Consider the following 24,501-nt stretch of genomic DNA (forward strand, 5'->3'; position numbering starts at 1 on the left):
TAGCAGAGGTCTGGGGGAGCCATCGCAGGTCCGGGGGAGCTAGCAGAGGTCTGGGGGAGCCGTTGCAAGTCTGGGACAGCTAGCAGGTTTGGGGGAGCCATCGCAGGTCTGTGGGAGCTAGCAGAGTTCTGGGGTGGCAATCAAAGGTCTGGGGGCGCCAGAAGCTGGGCTAAAGCAGGGGATTTCCCGCTGCATGCTCCGATTGGCTATTGTAGCGAATGTGCTTGCAATCTTGATTGATTGCCCCCCCCCCCTTTCTCTGTCTGATTATCATAATCTGGAAAGGGGAAACTTTAAAACATGCATAACGTTTGCTAAATAATTCAGATTTTATTCTGAATTCCTGTGAATTCCCCCTAAGCTCCTCCCGTGTTGATGATTGACTTTAAGGTACTGGAATACAAACAGAAAATGTTCTGTGTTCTTTCTCTTTTTCTTATCAACATTTCCTGGGGAAAACTTTCAGCCTGGTAAGAGTTGCACCCACAAGTAATAAGGTGATCAATTTCAATGTACAAGGAACAAGGAAATCGTTTTTACTCAAGTTGATTGATGTCACCAGCATCTTAGTGTTGATTAGGTCCCATTTTTTCTATAAAGTAGGAGGGGTTAGGGGTTATAAAAAGACAGATTTTAAAACTTTTTTCAGGGAGAACCTCTGCATTGCAGGTGAGTACCAACCTACCTATTTTTAAAACGATTTTCTCTTAAGTTGCTAAGAAGTCATTAGGTTTCAACCATGCTAATAGGTGTGTACCTTGCTGGGCTTCTAGGGCAGCACATATTCCATATGACAAGTTGTTAAAATTGTTCTTGGGGGCTATTAAAATGACTTTTCCTCAGCCCTGTATCAAAATCTGTTCGATCATCTGTTTAGACCACTACGACTGCAATTGATTTGCATAAGGAGAAACACAACTTTTAAAAAAGAAATCTAACTGCGATGAAGATCTGTGTGGAATCTGGGCCATAGCATTATTTATGGCTTGCGATCTGCTTGTTAAATTAAAGCTCTGTGTTCAGAACAGAGCATCCAATATTTGTAAGATTTTGCATTTTTTACAATATGTTTTTCCACATGCCATGAATGTAGGTCATGGGACTTTTTCAAGGTTCTGTTAAAGGCAGCAGTTTATCTAATCAAATGTTCTCTGATTTTTCTTATTCGTTGTCAGATATTTATAAATATAATCCTTCATGTTAAGTGGATTTATCAATTTGCAGAATTGCCAGATAACAGTTCTAATATCTACCCATAGAAACATGCCTCAAACAAACATGGACACACTGAAATCTCATATAAAATGACACTAATTCGAGGGCTGATGGGCATGAGGATAGTTTGAGGAAAATGGACCCATTTAGCATAATGTAGGAAAAATAAGGATTTATGGAGAGAAACATTAGAAGGGATGAACAACCCCTGGGACTACTCCAAACTTAGCAAAGAAACAGATAATGAAAGGATACAGTGGGCAGTGAGTCGGGACATATTTAGGAGAAAGGGTAGGAGGCATTTTTCACACAGATGGTTTCTGGAATGGGTCACCACGTTGCTGCTGCTTCTTCAGGGGTCCCCTCCCAAGATGGGGTTATGAGCTTCGATGGACTGGATGGATTGAAACTATTTTCTATTCTTTTTACATAATGTTTGGGTCATTTTATTTTTTTTTTTTTTTAGAAATGAAGACCTTGCCATTAGTGCTTGTTGCTGTGCTGTTCGTAACTCTGGAGAATGTTGTCGGGGGTAAGCAATTTAAACAGAAGTTGCTGTTTTTTTGTTTTTTTTACAGTTTTTCTTTTTTTTATAATGTGTCTTTTAGCACAATAAAGTTTCATTTGCTCAACTGCAGTCCCAATTCTTTCTTGCTAAGTGAATCGACTGTTTGTGGTATAGTTTCAGATGAAACCTTGGGACGCCCATTCATCAGCAGTGCTTTAGCAGAAGCAAAGAGTCAGGTGGACCAAGCATACAAGTACACTAGAGATCTGTAAGTACCTCATTAACACAAGTTAACAAAACATACTTTTTGAATTACGCACACATAATCAAGAAACACAAAATTTGCATCTGCAACAATAGTGGTGAGGGTATGAAGTGGGCTACCTAGGCATGCTGTCCTTTAAGACCCAACTTGACAAAATTAAGATCAATCAGCTACTAGGAACCAAACAAGCTTAGATTACTTTATAGTGCTGAAAATACCAGTATCTCTCAAGCACAGCTGGAGGCAGAGGGAGCTGCACAGGCTTCACACTGTTTAACCACATCCACTGCAACTGGATTTGAAATTTTCACAGCCTGTACCAAAATACACTAGAAGGAAATGTTTTGTCTATTTGTTTTACTGTTTGTGTAATTTACTGTTTACATTTTCTGGTTTAGTATCATGACTAGAGCTGTGTGTGGACTCTGCAGTACTGAAACATGAATCAATAATACTAGAGCTGTGTGTGGACTCTGCAGTACTGAAACATGAATCAATAATACTAGAGCTATGTGTGGGCTCTGCAGTACTGAAATATTAATCTTACAGTTTGTGTATTTTGTATCAATGAATTGTTTTCTAGAAAAATATATAAACCAAACATGCCAACATACCCTTCCAATACAATAACACTTTACATTAGTCCTGTATGATCTTCCATTGACTAACACTGAGGTTTGTGTTTTCTTCTCTTTTCATCAGTTCTAAAATGAAGTATAAGAAGAGATCCCTCAGCCCATCAGATCTCCTGTCCTTCTTTAAGCAGCCTGCAGCAGATACCCGGTCTGCAGTCCGAGCTGCAGAATACATGGAGAACACCCTGAGCCTCATCACACAAAGAGTGCACAAGATACACAGACGCTCTCTGAATGCAACAGGTACCTTTACACATTCATACAAGAGTTTTGTATAGCGTGCTTTCTGTAATGTGTGAAAAGAATGCTTGTGAAAGGGGAGGACCCATAGCACGATGGACTTTTAACCCAGGACTGCAGAGGCGACAAGAATGACTCTGCATACTGCACCACCTAGCCACCAGGGGATTACTGGGTATATAAGGACCTTTTTATTATTGTTTTTTATTTGTTCTCATATGTTGCTACAACTGTTTACGTAAGGTATGTGCACTGTTTTATTCATTTTTTTACATTTTGACCACTTTTTTAAACTTTTAAATTGCATTCACTGCCTCCAAGATGCCTTCACATGGACCTGCATGGACCACTCCAACTACATTTCCCATCATCCTCCTGCTCACATATGTAACTGAGATGGATTTACCACTGAGCAGGAGGATGATGGGAAATTAAGTTTTGAGAAATACATGCAAGGCTGTCTTAGAAACATCTATAACAGAAAAAGCCAGAGAGCACTGCAATTTACAAGTGAAAGTGGTCAAGATGTAAAAAAAAAAAATAATAATTAAAACAACACACAACACACAGCTGTGCAACACACAGGAACGTGTAACACAATAAAATAAAAAGGTGCTTATATACCCTTTAACCTATGCATGAAATATTGAAAATAGCTTAAATCTTTTTTTTTCCCCATAACACTATCTCCTAGCCTCCTATGAGGCTATCATGCATTTGCATCTTCCATATGTCCCCAGATAAAGAGTAGAAGAGTTGTTTTTTTCATATGTCCCCATATGAGGTTGCTATGCATGAAAGGGTTAACACAGTATCTCTGAAGTGACTTAAATGCAGTTAAATGACAGGATTGTGTAATGTTTACATTCATTTTCAAATTTATAATTGTAAGTTACCTTAAAGTGTTACAGAACTCATTGCAGTGTTCACAAGCAGCACATTACCATATCGCAGCATTATTTTCTACATATATCCTATAGCTTCACTTTTTTTTATTCACACACACACAAAAAAAAAAAAAAAAAAAAACTTTTTGTTCAACTTTTACTCACCGGGAGTGTGGCAGGGCAAAAGCTCTGCCTGTGTAAATAATCTATTGTTGTGTAGATGTATAGTTTAAAAAAAAAAGAAAACATATTGTAAGTGTGCACTAGATATGACAGGTTTTTGCAGTTGTACATAAAGTTGGAAAGTTTGGCAGGGATGGGGTTAAATCCAACTCTGCCAAACCCATGAACGGAATGTGGCTGGGGCTTAATTGACTAATTGATGATCAATTATGCCCAGCCACATGTATAAAAAAGAGCTTTAAAGCCAGTTCTTTTGTTCTAGTTTCAGCAAGCATGCAGCCTTACTACTGTGTGGAGTGAGTGAGATTAATATAGGGGATTATGATCCCACAACAGTTTATTTTAGTGTGTCACAGAGTAGGTTCTGGAGCGGGGCCACTCTGTCTATATATGTACTCCTGCACTAGGGCTATCATTACTAGTACCCTAGTGGCAGCCACCTGTCACTGCAACTTTTTGTTTCTTTGTAATAAAACCTGCATGCCCGAGTGGCGTTGTCAGCTGCATCTCCCTGTCTCTTTCTCATCATTCAGCAGACACCCACAACAAAAGCAGCAGGTACTAAGACCCCCTGTTACAGGGAGGAACCCTTTTCTGTAACACTCAATTGCTACTGAAGCGTCCCCTGAAACAGGTTCTTTGTAAATGTTTTACTACATTACTCAACAGTACACCAGAGCATAACAAGGAAAAAAAAAATAAAACCTCCTTGAAAAAGAAAATATAACCAAATGCTAAAGATTATTTTCGGTACCCAAACAAGGAAAGGGGGGGGGGGGGTGGGGTCGGGGATGTTGTATAAAAACATTGTGGCACTAGAAATAAAAAAATAAAGCCAAGTAAGCCAAAACATAGCTTACCACTACTAAGATAAATAGTCCTGTCCTCTTACAGGACACTGTACTGTCTTTAACAATCAGCTGAGTGCCTTTATGTATAGTATGTATGTAGATCTCACAACAAAAACAAATGAAAAAATACAGACTTTTTTTTAGCAGCAAGAAACTTAAATATCTTAAATTTAAGACAGAATGACTGTCCTCATAGGAAGGGCATGATGATCTATTGCTTTGCTTTTAACAAATTGCTTCGAAAGAATGCAGTAACGGTCACTCTTTTGCCTAGACAAAGACAGAAAAACAGCAATGCTGTAATCTGATCAATAATATCCACATCCCCACAAAAAACACGGGTTTTTTGTGTTTTGGTGGATATAATATATAATATTATATATATATATACTATATATAGTAATATATATGCTACTTATTTTTTGATGAATGAAAAAACTAAACTTTTGTTTCACAAAGTGCCTACACACAGTGTGTCTCTATAACTTTATTGAAATTTAAAATCCCGATTTTAAGCTAAAGTCGAAATTTCACTTGATTTTGAAAAACTTTGTGTTTTTGGAAAGGCCCCTTCTTCAGGGAAGAAGTTTCACCTTACAACACTCTCCTCTGAACAGTACTTGGTCATTGTCTCTCACACAGTCCTGTTTGTGAGGACTCCTGACCCCCCCCATCCCCGGGGGGGGTAGGGGGGTAGGGGGGGTAGGGGGGTAAATAGAGATGATGAGCTTGGCAGTGTTCACTGCCCTATTTGTATTCTCAGAATAATGAGTAATAGCAAAATTACCTGCATATTATTCATACTCAGAAAAATGGCCATACTCGTTCCGAATATTCAGTTGTACTCGTTACTTGGCATGGCCCTGATGTTTACAGTATTAATGTTTCTTAATTATAAAACAGCTTCCTAAATAAGCAAAATCTAGAGCATGACAATAATCTATTTTGTTTGCCTTTAAGATATTTTAACTCCAGAAGACTTGTCAGTGATTGCTCGGGTCACAGGCTGTGAAGCCCGGATCACAGTGCCTTCCTGCAACACTAATGCCCTTGTAGACAAATACAGGACCATCACTGGTGTGTGCAACAATAAGTAAGTCTAATGCTTTTAATGATCCAGATATCTAGACAGCACAGTGGTGGAAATATGTTGTTTGTACAAAGTTTCTGAAAGACTAATAAAAAGGTAGTAACAATTCAGTCTATCCATTACTAAGTAATTCCTTTTAGATACATTTTGCATACTGTCAAGAACTGTCAAGAATTTTCGCACATACTCTGTTTATTGATATTTATATATATATATATATATATATATATATATATATATATATATATATATATATATATATATATATAACACACACACACACACACACACACACACTCTGACACACTCCTTAAACTCAGGGGAGACGTTCAAGGAGGACAGAGATGTTTTAAACTCCTCTAGTGGTTTTGTTCGTGCACTGGGCTTGCAACGTATCCAGATGACCTTTTAATAATCAAGAAAATCACACAGACTCATTTAATTTGAACTTTTAACGAATCAGAGCAGTACAAGTGCTCTTTTCGATTTATTAAATGCTTTAATGGATCGAGTAGTTTCAAGCTACTTTGTATCCCTGCTAATAGGCAGCCTGAGTGTTTCCACTGCCTTTACAGGTTTAACAGCATTAGTACTTCAATATAGTAATACAAATATGGTTATCATATATCTTTATTTTTTCGATTTTTATATGGTGGACGATATTAAGCTATGAAATGGAAAAATTTAAAAAATGCCCACTGCTAAAATTCTGAATACACATATATTTATATATGATATATATATTATATATTATGTAAGATATAGATATATACTGACATTTCTTATCTTTGAGTTAATTATACATTCTAGAAGGATCTGCTCAACTCATTTTGCAAAACTGATTGGATAAAATTCTTGCCAAAAAATATTAGAACATGATTTCATTGCTCTTTTTTCAAACTCCTCCTTTTTCTAAAAGGTCAGGTGGACCAAAGTATATGTGTATATATGAGAGATGTTTTTAATATGTAACAATAGTTCTATAAGCTGGGTCAAAAAATATATGCCCCTCTTAGCCACATATTATGTTATCTTTTCAGTGTGTTGTCAATGGTCCAGTTTAACTTTATATACAAATGTGTGTTAACAAAGTATGGGTCAAAGACTGCCTTTGAATAAGCATACAGTGGTCAGTTCAGTTAGTTTCTTTTAAATTCAAGCTATAATGAAACATGTTAAATATAATAGCCTTATATTAACTTGTACCATGCTTGGACTAAGCTTGACCTCTCTCTGTTTCTAAGAATTCACCTGCACAAGCAGTTTTCAGACACCCTGTTTATCTGCCAAGACTATTGTTTTGATTAATATGAATCGCCATTGTAAGCACTTCTCCAAATTCACTGCATTAAATTAGTTTTCTCCTAAAGAAAGTTGCTACTTATTTGATAGTAACTAATACTGGACACAACTCCCTTAATTCGTGGAATGCTCGGTACGACAGCCAGATTCTCTTATCACAGAAAGACCCAGGATCCAAAACTGCGGACTACAAGTAAAAACTGCCAAAAAGAACCTTCCATATCTAGCACCGCTCTGCTTGCAAGCAGATAAGGGCAAGACTATTTTTCTGCAGGTTGTTTGTGTACTAAAATTATTGAATACAGTTTACCCTTTGTCTAATATTCCAACCTAACAGTTCCGGTTTGTTATTGCAGTAAAAACCTTTATAGAAACTACACATTTATATTCTTTAATTTAATAGATATTGTAATGTCTAAAATAGTTTTGTTTAGTTGGAGATAGAAAATGAACTAATTCTTAAATGGATTAAATTAAATGCTTGCTCCTGCTTTTACACTCTATTTGTATTACAGTAGAGCCTTAAACAAGCAAAAACACTTGCTAGTTTAAATATTATATCTCTTATTAGACCAAAATACTTAAAACATTATTTCTCTTGAGAGTTTTGTCACTCTATTAGATAAGAATTATTTTTTTTTTATTATAATTTAAAACCTCTATGCTCAATAACAACACAATCAAATAAAATCAAATAGGTCTTTTTAGTTTTAAATATTGTTCTGCTTAAAAAAGGGTTACCCTTTTGTTTTGGCCAATGTGCAATTCCTGCTTCTTTCAAGGTTACAGGCTTCCGAATAACAAAGGCACAAGCTTTTTTTTCTAACATTAACACTTGTTCAGTTTTCTTAGTTCAAATCTTTGTAAGCTGTTCATAATTTCCTGCAATATTATTTATGCTAGTTTTATATTCTTTAAAACACGGCACAATTATGTGAGAATATTGTAAGTCTCTGTTAGCACTGAACTACTTTCGTTTTTAACTGTAATATGTTCTTTCAACAATAATACTGTTATTTGTATGACAGTTTAACTTTAAATGATTTTATAACATGCATTTCTAATTCAGTTACTTCAGTATAAAAGTTGCTAATATTATTTTACTGAATTAAGTCTGACCCCTTTCTCTGTTCAAACAAAATCCCGTTGAAGCAGATTTTAAGACATACTAGCCTATTGCCGATTTTTTTGGCGTTGGTTAGTATGAGACACGACCGTAAGCATTTTCTAATACTCCTGCCTTCTGTTATCCGAAGGTAATGAAAGTAACTAAAGAAACTGGCTGAAGATGTCAGAATAAGATGGTCAAAACTGTATTATCTTACCAGCAGTCTGAGAAATCACAGTGTTAGTGCTTTCTAGTATTTTGATACTGTACCATTGTACCAATCCTTTATATAGCATTCTATATGTACAAGCATCCTAAGGCACTTTACATAATTCAACAAAATGAATGAGTTCTAAAATGCTCTCTTAAAAAATATGTTTTAAACTTAGTCATTTGACATAGTATTTAACTATTTAACTGAATTTAACTCAGAAGCAAATTACAAAATGAGGGAGCTTGTTACTGAAATGTGCCCCCCTGTTTTTGGAAATGATAGGAGAAACCCTCGGCTTGGAGCATCAAACACACCGCTCAGCCGCTGGCTGCCTTCGCAGTATGAAGATGGAGTTCATCTCCCCAAAGGCTGGGATCCCAACAGACTGTATTCAGGATTTCACCTCCCTCTGGTAACGCTATGATATTATATAAAGAAAAATACAACAATTCAAACCATTTTTTTCAATGATGAACATAAATACCAATAATTGTTGTTCATTTCAGGCCAGGGCGGTGTCCAACCTTATTCTTCACACAACAAATGACAACCTGATCCAAGATAATGATTTTGCCTACATGATGGTGCTGTTCGGCCAATGGACAGATCATGATCTTGACATCACTCCTACGTCTCCGAGTGTGCGATCGTTCAATAAAGGCATTAACTGTGATGAAAGCTGTGACCAAGCATCTCCATGCTTCCCAATTAAGGTAGAAGCTTTTTCTATGACGGACCCACTCTCAACACTAAATCCTATACTCGTGTACCAAGTTTTTAGAAAAAAAAAAAAAAAAAGTCTGTCTAGTTTTTAAAGCTATGTGATTGAGCTACAGAATGAAAGTTTACTTCACTCAAGTATTCAATACATATACCAACATTTAAAAATACAGGCGCATGTGATGTACAGGTGATGTGTAAAAGCTTCTTCTGGCGCAATTTTTACAGATGAATGAACGATCTGCATCTGTACCAGCAATTCTACAAAATGAAACACTTCCTCTATTTTATCACCAGATTCCTCCCAATGACACCAGAATTCATGACACCGATAGCTGCATCCCTTTCTTTCGGTCGGCTCCAGCCTGTGGCACTGGAACTACTGGGTACATGTTTGGAAATGCCAACACCCGTGAGCAGATAAATGCCCTCACCTCGTTCGTTGATGCCAGCATGGTTTATGGTTCAGAGGAGCCTTTATCAAGAAAACTGAGGAACCTAAAGAATGATCTTGGTCTGATGGCTGTCAATGATGAATTCACAGATGATGGACTGGAATATCTACCATTCAACAAAATGGAGATGAACATGTGCGCTACGAGAAGGAGTGCTACAAATGATCAGTCTCTGAGCGAAGTTGAATGTTTCCATGCAGGTATCACTCACACACTTATTAAATGTCTCCTTTTTAAAATTATACAGTATTCCAAGAGCAATGGTCACTGAAATTTCACCGACAGTCATCTCCTATTAAGAACAACCAGAAACAAAATGAAGAAAAACCTTGTTTTTTACCAGTAGGAAACAAGACATTGACAATTCAATCCAAAATAGATTTTAATATAAATCTGATTTAATTATGAAACCAATACGGTTTGAACCAATCAGTATGAACCATACTTTCATTTTTTTTATAGTTCAAAAATACTAAACAAATAATGCATTGGGGGGGGGGGAATAAAGGTAACATGTATTTTTAATTAATGCTGTTACATAAGTGTATATATATATAGACTTATATAATATATATATATATATATGGACATGCCTCCAGCCCAGCATTGTCCCGGAACCAGTCCCTCAGCCTGACGGCGGCATCTTGTTTTTTAAAAAAAAAAAAAAAAAAAAAAAGAAATTGCTGTTCCTGCTCTGGTCTGCGTCTAGGGGGCGCTAGTAATCCCGGTTCTGACACCACATGTCAAAGACGGCCGGAGTGGGTGGCATCAGACTAGAGCCAGGAAATAAGAGAGAGGTGGAGTTTGGTGGAGCTGAGCGAATGCTTTCGCTCAACATTTAATAAATAAACAGAACAGAAAATAAAAAGGTTGTAACAAACAAAAATACAGGACACGGCACATTCGCCGAAACAAGAGACAAACACAGTGAGCAGATATTTAACTTAATACTATTACAAATATTACCTCTGTCTCCTATCCCGTTCCCCACTCACCGAACACACAACACCGAGTGGGTGAAAACATGCTGCTTTTATGCAGCTGTACCGAGACTCGATTGCTAATCAATCATTCAATTGGAGTCTCGGTACAACTGCACGTGAATTAATAAAGTGCAATTCCCCGTGCTCACATATTACATTTTACTTGCACGTGAAGTGCTGTGCAATCCTTGTGCCTAAATACAAATATACATTTTTAAACACACGTGAAACAGACCCATTTATATCCCGTGTACCAATGTCTAGACATTAACATTTAACACATCACACGCAACATATACAGAAAATACACACAGGGGCAGGCACTTTGTCACAGGTATCCACTGGTATTTTACTGATACCAGAACTGACGGAGTCTCCCAACACAAGTAGCAAATGGAAACACTGCATGAGAAGAGATTACACATCTAAACAACATATTCTTTTGAAAATCTTCATTCACTTGAACTGTTTCTATATTTTTCAATGTTAATATTAATTGGGTGGAAACATACGTTGTGGAATTGTAGCAACAGACAGAACACGTGCCGGCTGTGTAGGGATTCTTGTGAGTAACTGCAGACAGCTTCATGTTCTCTGGCTCTCCTAGTAGTGGCACGCCAATGGCACTGTACTGTACCTGATTTGGAAGGATGAATGAACATAGTCCTTTTTTGCAGGTGATGCACGAGTCAATGAAAACATTGGGCTGACAGCAATCCATACTTTGTTTGTCAGAGAGCATAATCGCCTGGCAAGAGAACTGAAAATACTGAACCCACACTGGAATGGAGAAATCCTCTTCCAGGAGGCTCGGAAAATCATAGGGGCGTATCACCAGGTACTGCAGACAACTGGGCCTTATGGTTCTGATTTAAGTGGCTAATTTAATCACACTCCATGGGTACATTTAACAAATCTGCAATAGGTTTAAATAGATTATCTTCATGCTGTACAATGCAATGCAATACAATTTGCTTTTATAGAGCATGCGGAGTATTCCAGTGCATTTTACAATAAAAATGTGCTTGTCCAATTTCCATCCTAGAGGGCCATTCTTCTCCAGGTTTAATGGGTAATTATTTGATTTTAACTAATTTAGAGCTGGCTGATTGGTACCATGTATTGTTTTAATTTTGCTCCGTTTCAGAAATGAACCAGTGATTTGATATTAAAAGCTGTTTTTCCACACTTTGTCTAGTTTTTGATCTACAGAGAGTACCTGCCTCGGATCGTCGGCAGAGAGGCTGTTGACAAGTATCTCAAGACATACAGTGGTTACGATGAGTCTGTGGACCCTGGCGTTGCCAATGTGTTTTCTACAGCTGCTTTCCGGTTTGCTCATCTTACCATCCAGCCGTTCATGTTCCGCCTGAACGAGACCTATCAGGAGCATCCCAAGTATCCCAGCGTCCTCCTTCATAAAGCCTTCTTCACCCCTTGGAGGCTTGTCTTTGAAGGTAAGACTAGAACACACGTTTTCTGGTTCTGTCAATGTAACCGCTTTCTTGCTACTGAATTTAAACAATAGTTTCTGATGTGACGACTGTGTTCTTTTGTGGATTATTGGGGTGTAAAACCAGATTAAATCAGGGTCTTTACTATATATTTAGTCTGTAAGTGCAATGTAATAACTTTAGTTTTAAAGTATTAAAAGTGGTTGTAGCTTTTAAAAAAAAAAAAAAAAAGCTGTAATGTTATGTACCATGCATTTTCATTCATTGTATAGGTCTGGAATGTGCACCTCTAACAGGTCAGTTTGCTGACATATTGTTTTTTCTTTCTTTCAGGTGGAATTGATCCGATCCTTCGGGGTTTGATTGGAAACCCTGCCAAGTTGAATACGCAGGATAAGATGATGCATGAGGAGCTACGTGAGCGGCTGTTCAAGCTAACCAGCCACCTTGCACTGGACCTGGGCTCTCTGAATATTCAGCGCAGCCGGGACCACGGGCTACCAGGTAAAGACATTATAGTGAACCAGCATGGCAGGTGCAATTATTAACCCTTCGCTGTTTCTTAATCGCTTTGTAATAATACCAAAATAATATCATTAGAATTGATCGTAACATGATTGTGGACATTGTCATACATTATACTTATCTACTAGTTACTGTTTGCGACTATCAACCTGTACACTTGTTTTGAATGATAGTGCACCTACAATGTAATTAAATTTAACAAGGCAAAAAAGTGACCTGGTCACATCAGCTTTCCATGCATTATATAAACCCTTTCTTCTCATGTCTTGTCTAGGATACAATGACTGGAGGCGTTTCTGTGGTCTTTCCCAACCCAAGACGGTTAATGAGCTGGCTGCAGTCCTGAATAACACAAACCTGGCTGTGAAGCTGCTGGGACTGTATGGATCTCCTGACAACATTGATGTCTGGATGGGTGGGATCGCCGAACCCTTTGCCAGCAACGCCAGAGTAGGACCACTATTCGCCTGTCTGATAACAACACAGTTTCAAAAGATAAGAAATGGAGACAGGTAAGAGAGCGTTTGTATGGGGCTGTATTTGTACAATATATCCATCTGCAATTACAAATACAATTATTTAAATGTGCACTTGCGGGTTGTTACCGTGTTGTTTATGTGGTCAAACCAGCATGTTCTACTTAATTCATTCTTTCAGTGTTGAGATCTATATTAGATAGGCAAAGTTTTTATATACACAAACATGTAAGGAACAAATACCAAATGTATGGTACTGAATTAGTTCAGGCAATGCGGGGAGGCATTTGAAAAGGATCACAAAATGCCTGGCTATGTACAGATACAGATGGTTGTGCAACTCCCTGGTGAGACCACACATACAGAATACTGTGCTCAGTTTAGGTATCCACACTAATAAAAATGAGATTATGGCAAGAGTTCAGAAAGGAGCTATAGGGGGCTCCCGAGTTGCACATCTGGAAAAGGCACTCCACATGGAGCGCAGGATGTCACCGGTTCGAGTCCAGGCTATTCCATTACTGACCGTGGATAACCGCTCCAGGGGGCGGTGCACAATTGGCCGAGCGTCGCCCGGGTGGGGAGGGCTTAGGTCAGCCAGCGTGTCCTCTGTTCACTGCGCACCAGCGACCCTTATGGAGTGTCTGGACGCTGGCAGACTTGCCTGCAAGCTGCGTTGTCCTCCAAGACTGTAGCTCTGAGGTGACTGCATAGTGAAGAGAAGAGGTCGGCTGACTGCACACACTTTAGGACAGTGTGCGTGTGTTCGTGTTAGTCTTCGCCACTCCAAAGTCAGCACAGGGGAGGTAGCAGTAATCTGAGACTAAAATAAATTGGCTATTTCAAATTTGGAGAAAAACAGGGTAAAAAAATCAATTGGCGACTACTAAATTTAAAAAAAGCCAATAGACAAATCCCCTCGCTAAAGAGTATGAGGATAGGTTCAGGGTACTGAATGTATTCAGCCTGGAAATGTTAAAGGATATTTGTGAGAGATTTAAACCCCCACAAAAGGGAAGAACAAAGTCAACTCCAATCAGCGACACAAACATAACAGATATCAGGACGCAAGGACATATTGGGAGATCGAGTGGGGCTTCAGGAATAGTGCACACAAAGGGTGGAATGGGATTATTATTACAAAATATCAAAGTATTGAATTATACAATATCACCTGTTTTATTGCTGTGGCATTGAGATCATTCAATATTTGTTTGGATGGATTTATGTGAACAGTTATTTTACCCATTAATGGGATGATCAAGTGGCTTTTCCCATGGCAGTTAACTACAGTAATGTGTAACTGTAAGGTGCTGTAAGTAAGTATCTACATACAGATAGGATTCCAAAAATAAAATAAATCTCTGGGATCTTGTCTATAGCACCTATGTTGATTTGACCACAGTCTCTGCATGACTGTAGTGTCCAGTCTAATATACTAGACATGAAATTTGTAAATTGCGCGATTTCTTTTCAAGATTCTGGTGGGAAAACAGTGGCACCTTCACTGAAAACCAGCGAAACTCCTTAAGAACAGTGAGCCTCTCTCGGATTATCTGCGACAACACTAAGATTCAAGAAGTTCCTCAAAATGTATTCCAATACATACCATACAGTCAAGGCTACACCAGGTGCTCACAGATTCCCAGTTTTGACCTAAGCCCCTGGCAAGAAAATACATCAGGTAAGTTTACAGTAACTGGTTAAAAAAAATAATTCAGAATATATATGTTACTGCAATATTTGAAGCAGTGTTATGCATTAGTGTCCCATATATATGGGAAATATTAGTCATGTTAGTCTCAAACAAATCATCAACATTAGAGATAACAATCCTTGCAGTGGATTATGATAATTCTTTGAGCGTTCATTGATCATGAGGTTCAATTACATAGTGGTGAATCGATGCATCAAATTAGATGCACAGTTTAAAGTCTCCCATTGCCAGTTTGCATTAAAGCATTCATTATGTAATTATGTGCTTATATAGAAGACTTCAGGGTCAAAAATAAAACTCGATCCGAACACCGGTTCACATGCTTTTCGGGTTTGCCCCATAATGACAGATGCATGTGATAATCGATTAAGACAGCCATGTCCGAAGTGTGATGAGGGGTTTCAGCCCATTCCTCCAGGCCAACGGTTCATACCTGGGCTAATGGGGTGGGTAGAGGGTTCGGTGTCCATGTTTGTCCCGCAGATTCTCAGCTGAAATCTGCCTCAAATCACCAGCTTGGTGGACTAGATCAGAAACAGAATTTGCCGAGGACCCTACTCAGTTTGCATACTGTAAAACTTTAAAACGCCCTGGCGTTTACTTACAATATTTGCCAGTAGCTCTGGTGCCTATTGGAGACCGGTGACTATGAGACTCTGCATTTATTATGCAATATCACCAACATCTGCAAAGATTTCAGATCCAATCATGAAAAAGCTGCCTGCACACAACTTTATGGGAACAAGTAAATTACAACAGTCCAGCAACATCAGTAAAGGTTGTGTCAGTGGGTAATAAGTTTGTATTGTAAGAATAAAAACAGTAAAATCCAATAAGAATACTATAAGAGGAGCAAAACACAAATATTCATTTCAAGACTCAAATGCACAAAATACTGTTAATACAAAAGACACATGTACAAATACAATAAAAGGCAACCCTGTTAATATCAGAACACAAGTTTGGCTTAATTTCAGCATGCTCAAAAAAGCTTCACAACCTGTTTTAAAATTAATAAATTATAAAACTGTATGTACTGGAGACCAGCAATTAGCTGAAGTTTTACAGTATGCAAAACACTGGTCCTCATTAGTGGCCTGCGTGTGTGCAATACAAAATGATTTGTCAACTTAGTCTTGCTGGAAAATAAAGCAAGAATAATCTTATTCTGAATCTAGATGCATCTCACTAAATGAACGTTTGTAAAATACTAGCATTGTTTAACTGTGCGTAGTAACAATAGGGTTCCATATACCTCCTCACACAACTTAGAGTAGGATTCGTGGAATCTTCCAATAATCATTTGTTTGCTGAAATCTTTTTTGGAGTTTATACTTCTGGACCAATTTCACATGTTTAAACATTCCCTGATAGGATCAATAATCACTAAAATGACTGTATTGTGGTGCAATCCTTTTAGTCCAAAATCCTATAGTTGAGTTGTGGAACTCCACTAGGCTTTTGCAAAAAATATCAATTGAGAAATGATTCTGGCTCGTCTCCTGCTCAGTGTAGTTTGTACATTCCGGATCTTGAAAAGAAGACAGAGATGGTGTCACACCAGCCAGAGGGAGTGTGTAACCTAATACCCAGTAACAAAAAACATAGCATGGCTATACCACCTTATGTTTAGAGCAAATAAAGAATTCTGTTCCATTATAATTAGCTTCTACTTTTATTGTAGACTGGTTCGAGGCATCAGCGGAGGGGGCCAGCAACTAGCCCACACAGTAAGTAATATTCAAATGTTTATTAAAAACAGGTTGTATTCAACATTTGGCATTTCTGATAATGTAGCATACCACGCCAAAATACAAGAAACAGCAGTTAAACACACATAACCAGTCCTTACTTAATATTGCACTTCCCCTGGCTGGATTGTCAGTAGGGGATATGGTTCCAGTCTCCTGCCACCCCAATTTTAGACTACTCAAATATCCCTTTCCTGACAGGAAGCGCCTCTCCACCACAGAGTCCGAGCCGACAGATTAATAGCCCAGAGGCTTCCGAAACGTCGATTGAGTGGGGAAGAGAAGTTTCAATCTGTTGCTAGGCAAGACCTCCACTCCCAAGCGAGAATAGGGTATTGCACACGTTAGTTTTCCTGATAAATAAGCTTTTGATGAGCGCACTTCCAGACGTATTCAACTTCTCTGCTGGTTTACACAGCCAATTAAAATAGTATAATAAAAGCCAGAAATATCACCATTGGTAAAAAATTACTAATTAAAATAATCACAACACACACTAATATATATTACATACATATACACACATTATATATACACACATAGCAGTACGGTATAATCTAGCAGCAAATATAACCTAGCAGCCAAGTATAGCCTAACTATTTTTAGCTGTAAAGTACATTACAGCCAGTAATGAACGGATGTTGGAATGTAAGGCAGGGAACAGGGAAAAGACTCTGCTGATATCAATTATAATATAATAGAGTATCAATATATTGTAAGCAGTGACCGATGATCACTAGGTTATCAACTATAAGTACCCATAGCAATAGGTAGGAATTTACTCAATTACAGGATCACATAACAGTAGATAAAGATCACCCAGTTGTAACACAATATAACAATAACTCAATGGAAGGTGCGTGACTAGTGTAGTTCAGGCGTAGTGCACCACAACAACACTTGCCTGGTCGATTAAAGTAACGACCCACGACTTCCAGCGACTCTGGGTCTGCTCCTGTCCGGTTCCTCACTTCTTTCCTCTCCTTCCCAGTCCACCCAATGTTCCCGTGTAACTTCCTGCAGCTCCCCAAATTCCTCACTTCCTGGTCTCGTGCTCTCCTGTAGCAACCCGATCTGTGCCCTCTCTCACGGCTCCCTGCCCCAACCTTTAAAGTGCACAGCTGATTGATTACTGTCTACACCTGTGATTCAAACAATCAGTTCCAGGCGGTCCATCTAGTGGTGTTGCTATAGGAACAGCGTGTGTACCAAACAGAAACACATCATTAAAATCAATACTCACACAATACAATTGTGCTTAAATTAAATAAATGATTCACATAACAGAAGAATTAAAACTTTCCAGTCAGTTATATAAATTACACACATTTGTCAGCCATGACAATCGCAGCTTGTGATCATTTTAGTAATACATTAACAAGACAGAAAACACAGGGCAAGAGGGTTTCCAAGTTGAATAATTGGTGAAATGGGCATGGCCATCACTGTACTTCCAATAGGGTCACCAAATCCACTGTGAGGAACCATTGTGTGCATGAAGATATACTAAGAATACAATGTGTTTTCAGGGATCAGAGAGCACCCTGAATAAACAGGAGGATCAGCTTCCTTAACCCCCCACCCCCCAGGACCAAAAGGTGGGATGTGACAGCAGACCACCAGGACCTCCTGCATCCAGAACCTCGGCTTTGCTCAAACATACATGATTAATCCAGCCACAATTTTGCTTGCACTTTAGAAACACTAATTTGACAAGATGTTTGCTCCATGCGTGCATGGAAGCCTTAACTTCAGAAGATTCAATGATTTATTATTTGAAGGCTGTCATGTATTATTTAAGACTATTGCTGACAGCAACATCATAATGTGAGATTATAAAAATTAAATTGTTTATTAACATGTTGTAAATTCAACTGGGCAAAAAATTAAATGAAGGGGCATTGAAGCATTGTTTTTCATTAATAAAAGATATTACCATACTAAAAGGGATGTGCCATAATTTAACAGAAACAGTTATGTAAATGGGTTCTATTATTCAGAAAGAGCACGCCTCTACAAATTCAAAAAGTAAAAGAAAATGAAGGAAAAGTTGGATTCCCTGCATGAAGTGAAACATTCACAGCATGGGACCCAAGAGTGCACAAAACTGTGGGTTCACATTACTTTAACTTTGCACTGAACAATGCATTTTACTCAACATGCTTTATATGCTGTACATTTAGTTTAAGTGACTTGTTTTCAGATGCAGTTTTTACCAGTGTAGTAGATGTTAGTTTTGTTGCTGTACGAGTGCACAACAGGCACATGTCTAAATTATACCAATATTGTATACATCAGAACTTTAATCAATCTGTAGCACCACCCTATGGATATACTAGACTACGGCACCCGCTTTTAATATCTAGTAGAGGGGAACTCGTAATAAAATTCAAGACCAAAATCCCCACACAAGAACTCTTCAAATAAATGAAAGTACAAGGGTCGGTACAGTTTGAAACTTAGTTTATAAAATGGGAACAACCCCAAATTAAAAACAATCACAAAGCACTTTATTCAAATAGGGAATCTTTAATGGTAACAAAAGCAGTAATATTTAGTATAAAAGGCTCAAACAGATAGTATTTAATGGTAGTGAATTCAGTAATATTTAATTGTAGAGATCATAAAAGGCAGCCAACGACAAAAAGCCAGGAGAGCGATAAAGCCACCTTGAACAATCACACTCACAAAAAAAAGTCTAAATAAAACAAGGAAACGAAAAACCATCAACTTGGACTACAAAATTATCAAAAATGCATAAATCAACCAAGAACACCACAATATAAACTTGCTTAGCGCAGTGCACCCAAAACCAAAATCCAATGCAAAACACCCTGTGACTCCATCACTGTCCAGGCAATCGGGAGCGCACCGCCCTCACAAACTCCACAGAAAGGTATAGTTTCAATGTATGGACAAGTAGTGCGTAAAGCCATTCACAGGCCTCATGCAACCATTAAGAGCCACACACGTTTGTAAAGTTACTATAGGAAACCGTATAAACACTACTTAAACAGTGGAAGGCGGTCTTTGTCCTATGAAAACAAAACAAAGGTTAACAGCGTCTGCACACACAAATGCATTTATCGCTATACAATTACAAACTACAATACCTCGGGCGAGCTACAATCTCTATGATACATAAACCCACCCGACACATACCCCTAAACGAACAGAATTACCTCATGGAAGCCCACCTTCAAACCATCGGATAGCCCGCCCTACAAATACCGGAACTAAAATAGAACCGCAATTAAAAATAATTCTCCAAGTAAAAGAATCACACTGAGCAGAGGGGACATGTAACCGACCTGCCTTAATTCACCAAACACTGGACAGACCAACGAGAAGACAGCTACTGTTGGAAATGTGTACTATTGCATGACGATAGAAGACACTGCTTTTAAAAGGTAAATGTAACCAATTAATCAACAGGCTTGGGATCTTTAAATCTATCACACCTGTTAATGGCGCTGATCAATTGTGCTTGTTGAGCGTATTTGATCAATGGTACTTAAACATCTCGGTCAATAATATTTATTCAATAAGCAGCAGCATTTATTAAACACATCGACCAGTAAGAATTAAGAACAGTAAATCAATAGCATGTGTGAAGTGTATGGGTCAATAATGGTGATTAAATACAGTAAAATCAGTAGCATCTCTCTCTCTGTATCTATCTATCTATCTATCTATCTATCTATCTATCTATCTATCTAGTTTATTATATCTAGTTTATTATCACATGATAATAACCCTGTCACGCCCATTTCTGGATCACATCTGATACAATGCTTAGCCACACCTCTAAATTATAATTAGTTTAATCTAGCCTCACATGACAGAATTTTTCATATGCCATACATTCTGTGTTGCCAGATAGAGAAAAAAGTTTTAAAAAGTCAACAACCGTTTCCTATTGGTACTGTCTCAGAGTAAGCCTGAATAAGGGGGCATTTCTGCAACGAGGGCAGTATGAAAACGATCACTAGGAATGCCTGGCAGTAATTTCAAAACACCGCAATAGAATTATTTCACCAAGTCACTGTTTCTGGAGGGGAGGGGTAGGGGAGTAAAGGTCGTTTTTTAAACTAGCCCCATTAAATAAATTCCACCTAGTGCATTATATCAGATGCACTGCCCAATAATCGCCACAGGATGGCAATCTACACTCGTAGTTGTAAAATGGAATCTATAATTCTCCAAATGTATAAGAGAATCGCTATATTGGTTCACACATTGAAGCAAGTTTAAAAGACGTCCCCTAACACTGGTGTTTTACTTGCTATTTGTGATGAGATGTAGTGCTTTATGTACACAGTTGAAGTGTGATGGTTTATTAGTACTGTATTATAATTTATTTCTAAGTAGATGCCATTATCCAGGATGACTTACGTTGTTACAAAGTATCACATTAAAGATGTAGGCGTGGAAGTTTAACAGAACAGAGCTTGCCTTCCTTTTGTTTAATTGTCCCATTCCCATTCATTTATGCAGGCTAGCACAGTGCATGCAGTTTTAGCACTAAATTATTTTAAGCATCTCCCCATCAAACTGACCCCAAGCAGAGCCACAGCGGTCCAGTGAAAATGGACCCCTTAGCGATCAGATAGCCATGCAGAAAACCAGAGACTACTGACAGACAGCTATGCAAAGCAGTCATGTCAAGGCCTTCTGCAGCACCCGTGCTTAGTAAAAGTGCCATTACTGAAATACTAAGTCTGTATAGTTGCATTTTGTATAATGCATTTTAACTTTGACTTGCTTGAGATGGGCAAATAATGAATGTGATAGCGAGGCCTACCACAATTGCTTGAATACATTTTAACATTTAACAATTGCCTGTGTGATGCTCCGTATTGATATGCTGCCTGTGTGATACTCTGTGTTGATATGCTGTTGCCTGTGCTCTGTATTGATATGCTGTTACCTGTGTTATGCTCTGTATTGATATGCTGTTGCCTGTGTTATGCTCTGTATTGATATGCTGTTGCCTGTGTTATGCTCTGTATTGATATGCTGTTGCCTGTGTTATGCTCTTTATTGATATGCTGTTGCCTGTGTGATACTATGTTTTTATACAGTGTTTTAGTATTTTAAATATAGGATATTTTTAGAAGCACAGGATGCTGCAGAAGGTCTTTATTTCTGATTAAAGGGACTAGTCTCTCTGTCTGTTAATAATCTCTAGGGTGCTTGATTTTTGTGCACGCCCACCTGATTGCTAAGGAGCCAATTAACATGTGATCACCGTGGCACTGCTAGGGGGCAGCAAAACAAAAATCTGCAGTCTAGAGATAGAGATGTAATCTGGGGGAAGGAGGATGGCCCACCCGCTGCAGTGTACTCATTCAATCACACAGCTGTGCAGAGTGCTGCATGGACGAGTCTGCATGCAGGGCAGAAGAGGCTCCGAGTCCTCAGACTCACTGTTAGGGAGATATTCCATTTAAATCTTGCTTGCTTGTTCCTCATCCATAGCGAATGCTTGGGTTTGATGGCCTTCTACTTGAATCCAAGATGCTGAGATCTGCCAAGACGTCATCACTGTTTATGAGGCGCTTTTCCATATTGTTAACAGGACTCTGATGAAGAAGCTGCCCAACATTAATACAATTGAGCTTTAAATTTGGCTTCAGGGTAATTGATCTAAATTCTTGGCTTTCAAAGCCTACTCACATGTTCCCTAGTGAGTCCTTGAAGGAGGCTTACACCCCAACAGTCTGTTTCACTAAGTGCGCAGCTGTGGGAATGCTCATAGAATGAGCCCGAAGCTTGTAGATCACATCACCACCAGAGGAATCAGGACTTGCTAATGGGCTGCTAAGCCCCGAAATGTCTGTTTTTCCATGTGCTTTCTTAGTGCATCAGTAGAAGCATTTTCAAAATGCCTACAAAGGGCCCCAGGAGACACCCACACACTCGTACAGTCCAACCCTACCAGCTGCCCAGCGTCCATCCAGGATTCGCCCACTGCGTGCAATCTGGGACCCTTCATTGAGCTCAAGTTCATTTTTGTTTGACTGGCTGTAAATATTAGAGTTTCTATAAAGGCTTTGACATGGTTCACAGTGGTGACCTTATGAACACCATCTGCCGCTGGTAATAGATGAGTCAATAACTAAATACAGCTTAGTAAAAAAAACATATTTGAATTCAGCACATCCAAATTGTGTAGAAAAATGTGTGTACCAACTATTCCTTGAAAATGCCTCCTACACCAGTGGATCAGTACACTTCAAGCAGGCTGACTTCAGGACTAGAAAACCCCCAGGAACTGAACAGAATGAGTACTAATTTTTACTAAGATCCAGTTAATTAGTTTAGCTGATCTGACCAAGTGGACCAAGTTAGACTGATCATGGGAATTACCCATAGTCCAATATAACTCAGAAACTTTGATGATTTGAAGGAGCATTTTCTGTGCACTGTAGTGCAGATACAATATAGCCAGAACACATGACTTCAACACTCTTTTATATGGATTATCTCAGTGTTTTTTCCATGTATTTTTTAACGTCTCCAGGATGTAAACTAATAATATCTGTCATATAACAGTTCAGTGCAAGTCACCATTCTACAGAATGTGTATGCTGTAAAATAGTACATATTTTCAGGGCAGTCTACACACCACTGCATTCTGCATACATCTAATGATTTATAGCTTGCTTGATAAAGCTGTTTAGTATGTTTGTGTGGAATTTTAATATGCGAAAAAATTCCATCCAAACTGCAATTAATAACATGCATCATCTGCATGGGGAATTTTGAGAATAAAATATACTAAGAAATCAAAGATACATTTTATTGAAAATTCCACGTTGATTTTGTTCTTAATATCTAAAGATTCAACATGGTTTATTGTTATGGATTAGCTGTTTAATAAGAGAACAAAGCAGAAACAATATTCATATTCTTTAAAATAAACTTCCCTCGCTGTATATCAAGAGAAACACAAGGATGAAGAATACATGAAGAATATATATATATATATAGTTTAATATTGGAAAGCACAATATACAGTAAAAAGCACAGTATTTGTAACGGAGAAGCATTTGAAAGTGTAATATTATTGGTAAAATTACCATGGTCATTGCTATAAGGGTTGCAAGGTTGTATTGAAAGCTATACTGTGGCAGGGATGAGATCTTGCTCTTGTAAACAGTATGTGCGTGTTTTTGTTTCTAAATAAAGTTTTGTATATTTTGTATTTAAATGTGGCATGGATGTGGTTAACATCCCATCACTGCAGGAATAAGTGTTGAATGTTACCTTTCCCAAATCGGTAAATTCATTCCCAATTAAAAGCAGGCCACCTGTATGAAGGAGGATCTGGGCCATTGGCTACCTGGGTTCGTTAGTTCAGGGAAAGGACTGGGAGCAGCAGGGTGTGCTTCCTGTCTCTGCACTGTGATCGTATAGTTCAGGGAAAGGACTGGGAGCAGCAGGGTGTGCTTCCTGTCTCTGCACTGTGATCGTATAGTTCAGGGAAAGGACTGGGAGCAGCAGGGTGTGCTTCCTGTCTCTGCACTGTGATCGTATAGTTCAGGGAAAGGACTGGGAGCAGCAGGATGTGCTTCCTGTCGGCACTGTGATTGTAAAGTTCAGGGAAAGGACTGGGAGCAGCAGGGTGTGCTTCCTGTCTCTGCATTGTGATCGTATAGTTCAGGGAAAGGACTGGGTCAGTGCTGTGGTGCTTCAATAACAGGAAACTTTAAATTTCAATCAATTTCCAATGGGAGATTTTGATAACTTTCACACACACACATCTATATATATATATATATATATATATATATATATATATATATATATATATACATACAGTGGCTTGCAAAAGTATTCAGACCCCTGACCAATTCTCTCATATTACTGAATTACAAATGGTACATTGAAATTTCGTTCTGTTCGATATTTTATTT

General features: G+C 38.3%; 1 protein-coding gene across 1 annotated transcript; it reads left to right on the forward strand.

Annotated features, from left to right (window-relative positions):
• The first annotated feature begins 1,683 nt into the window (after nt 1-1,683).
• Nucleotides 1,684-15,270, forward strand: mpx (myeloid-specific peroxidase). The gene is made up of 13 exons (XM_041233435.1): nt 1,684-1,747; nt 1,898-1,991; nt 2,691-2,866; nt 5,745-5,877; nt 8,781-8,910; nt 9,005-9,211; nt 9,516-9,873; nt 11,334-11,494; nt 11,855-12,113; nt 12,444-12,614; nt 12,910-13,147; nt 14,590-14,795; nt 15,200-15,270. Exons 1-13 carry the CDS (start codon nt 1,684-1,686, stop codon nt 15,268-15,270), a joined length of 2,268 nt encoding a protein of 755 aa, XP_041089369.1.
• The last annotated feature ends 9,231 nt before the right edge of the window (nt 15,271-24,501 follow it).

This window comes from Polyodon spathula, chromosome 31, assembly GCF_017654505.1.
Source record: "Polyodon spathula isolate WHYD16114869_AA chromosome 31, ASM1765450v1, whole genome shotgun sequence".
Classification (NCBI taxonomy): domain Eukaryota; kingdom Metazoa; phylum Chordata; class Actinopteri; order Acipenseriformes; family Polyodontidae; genus Polyodon; species Polyodon spathula.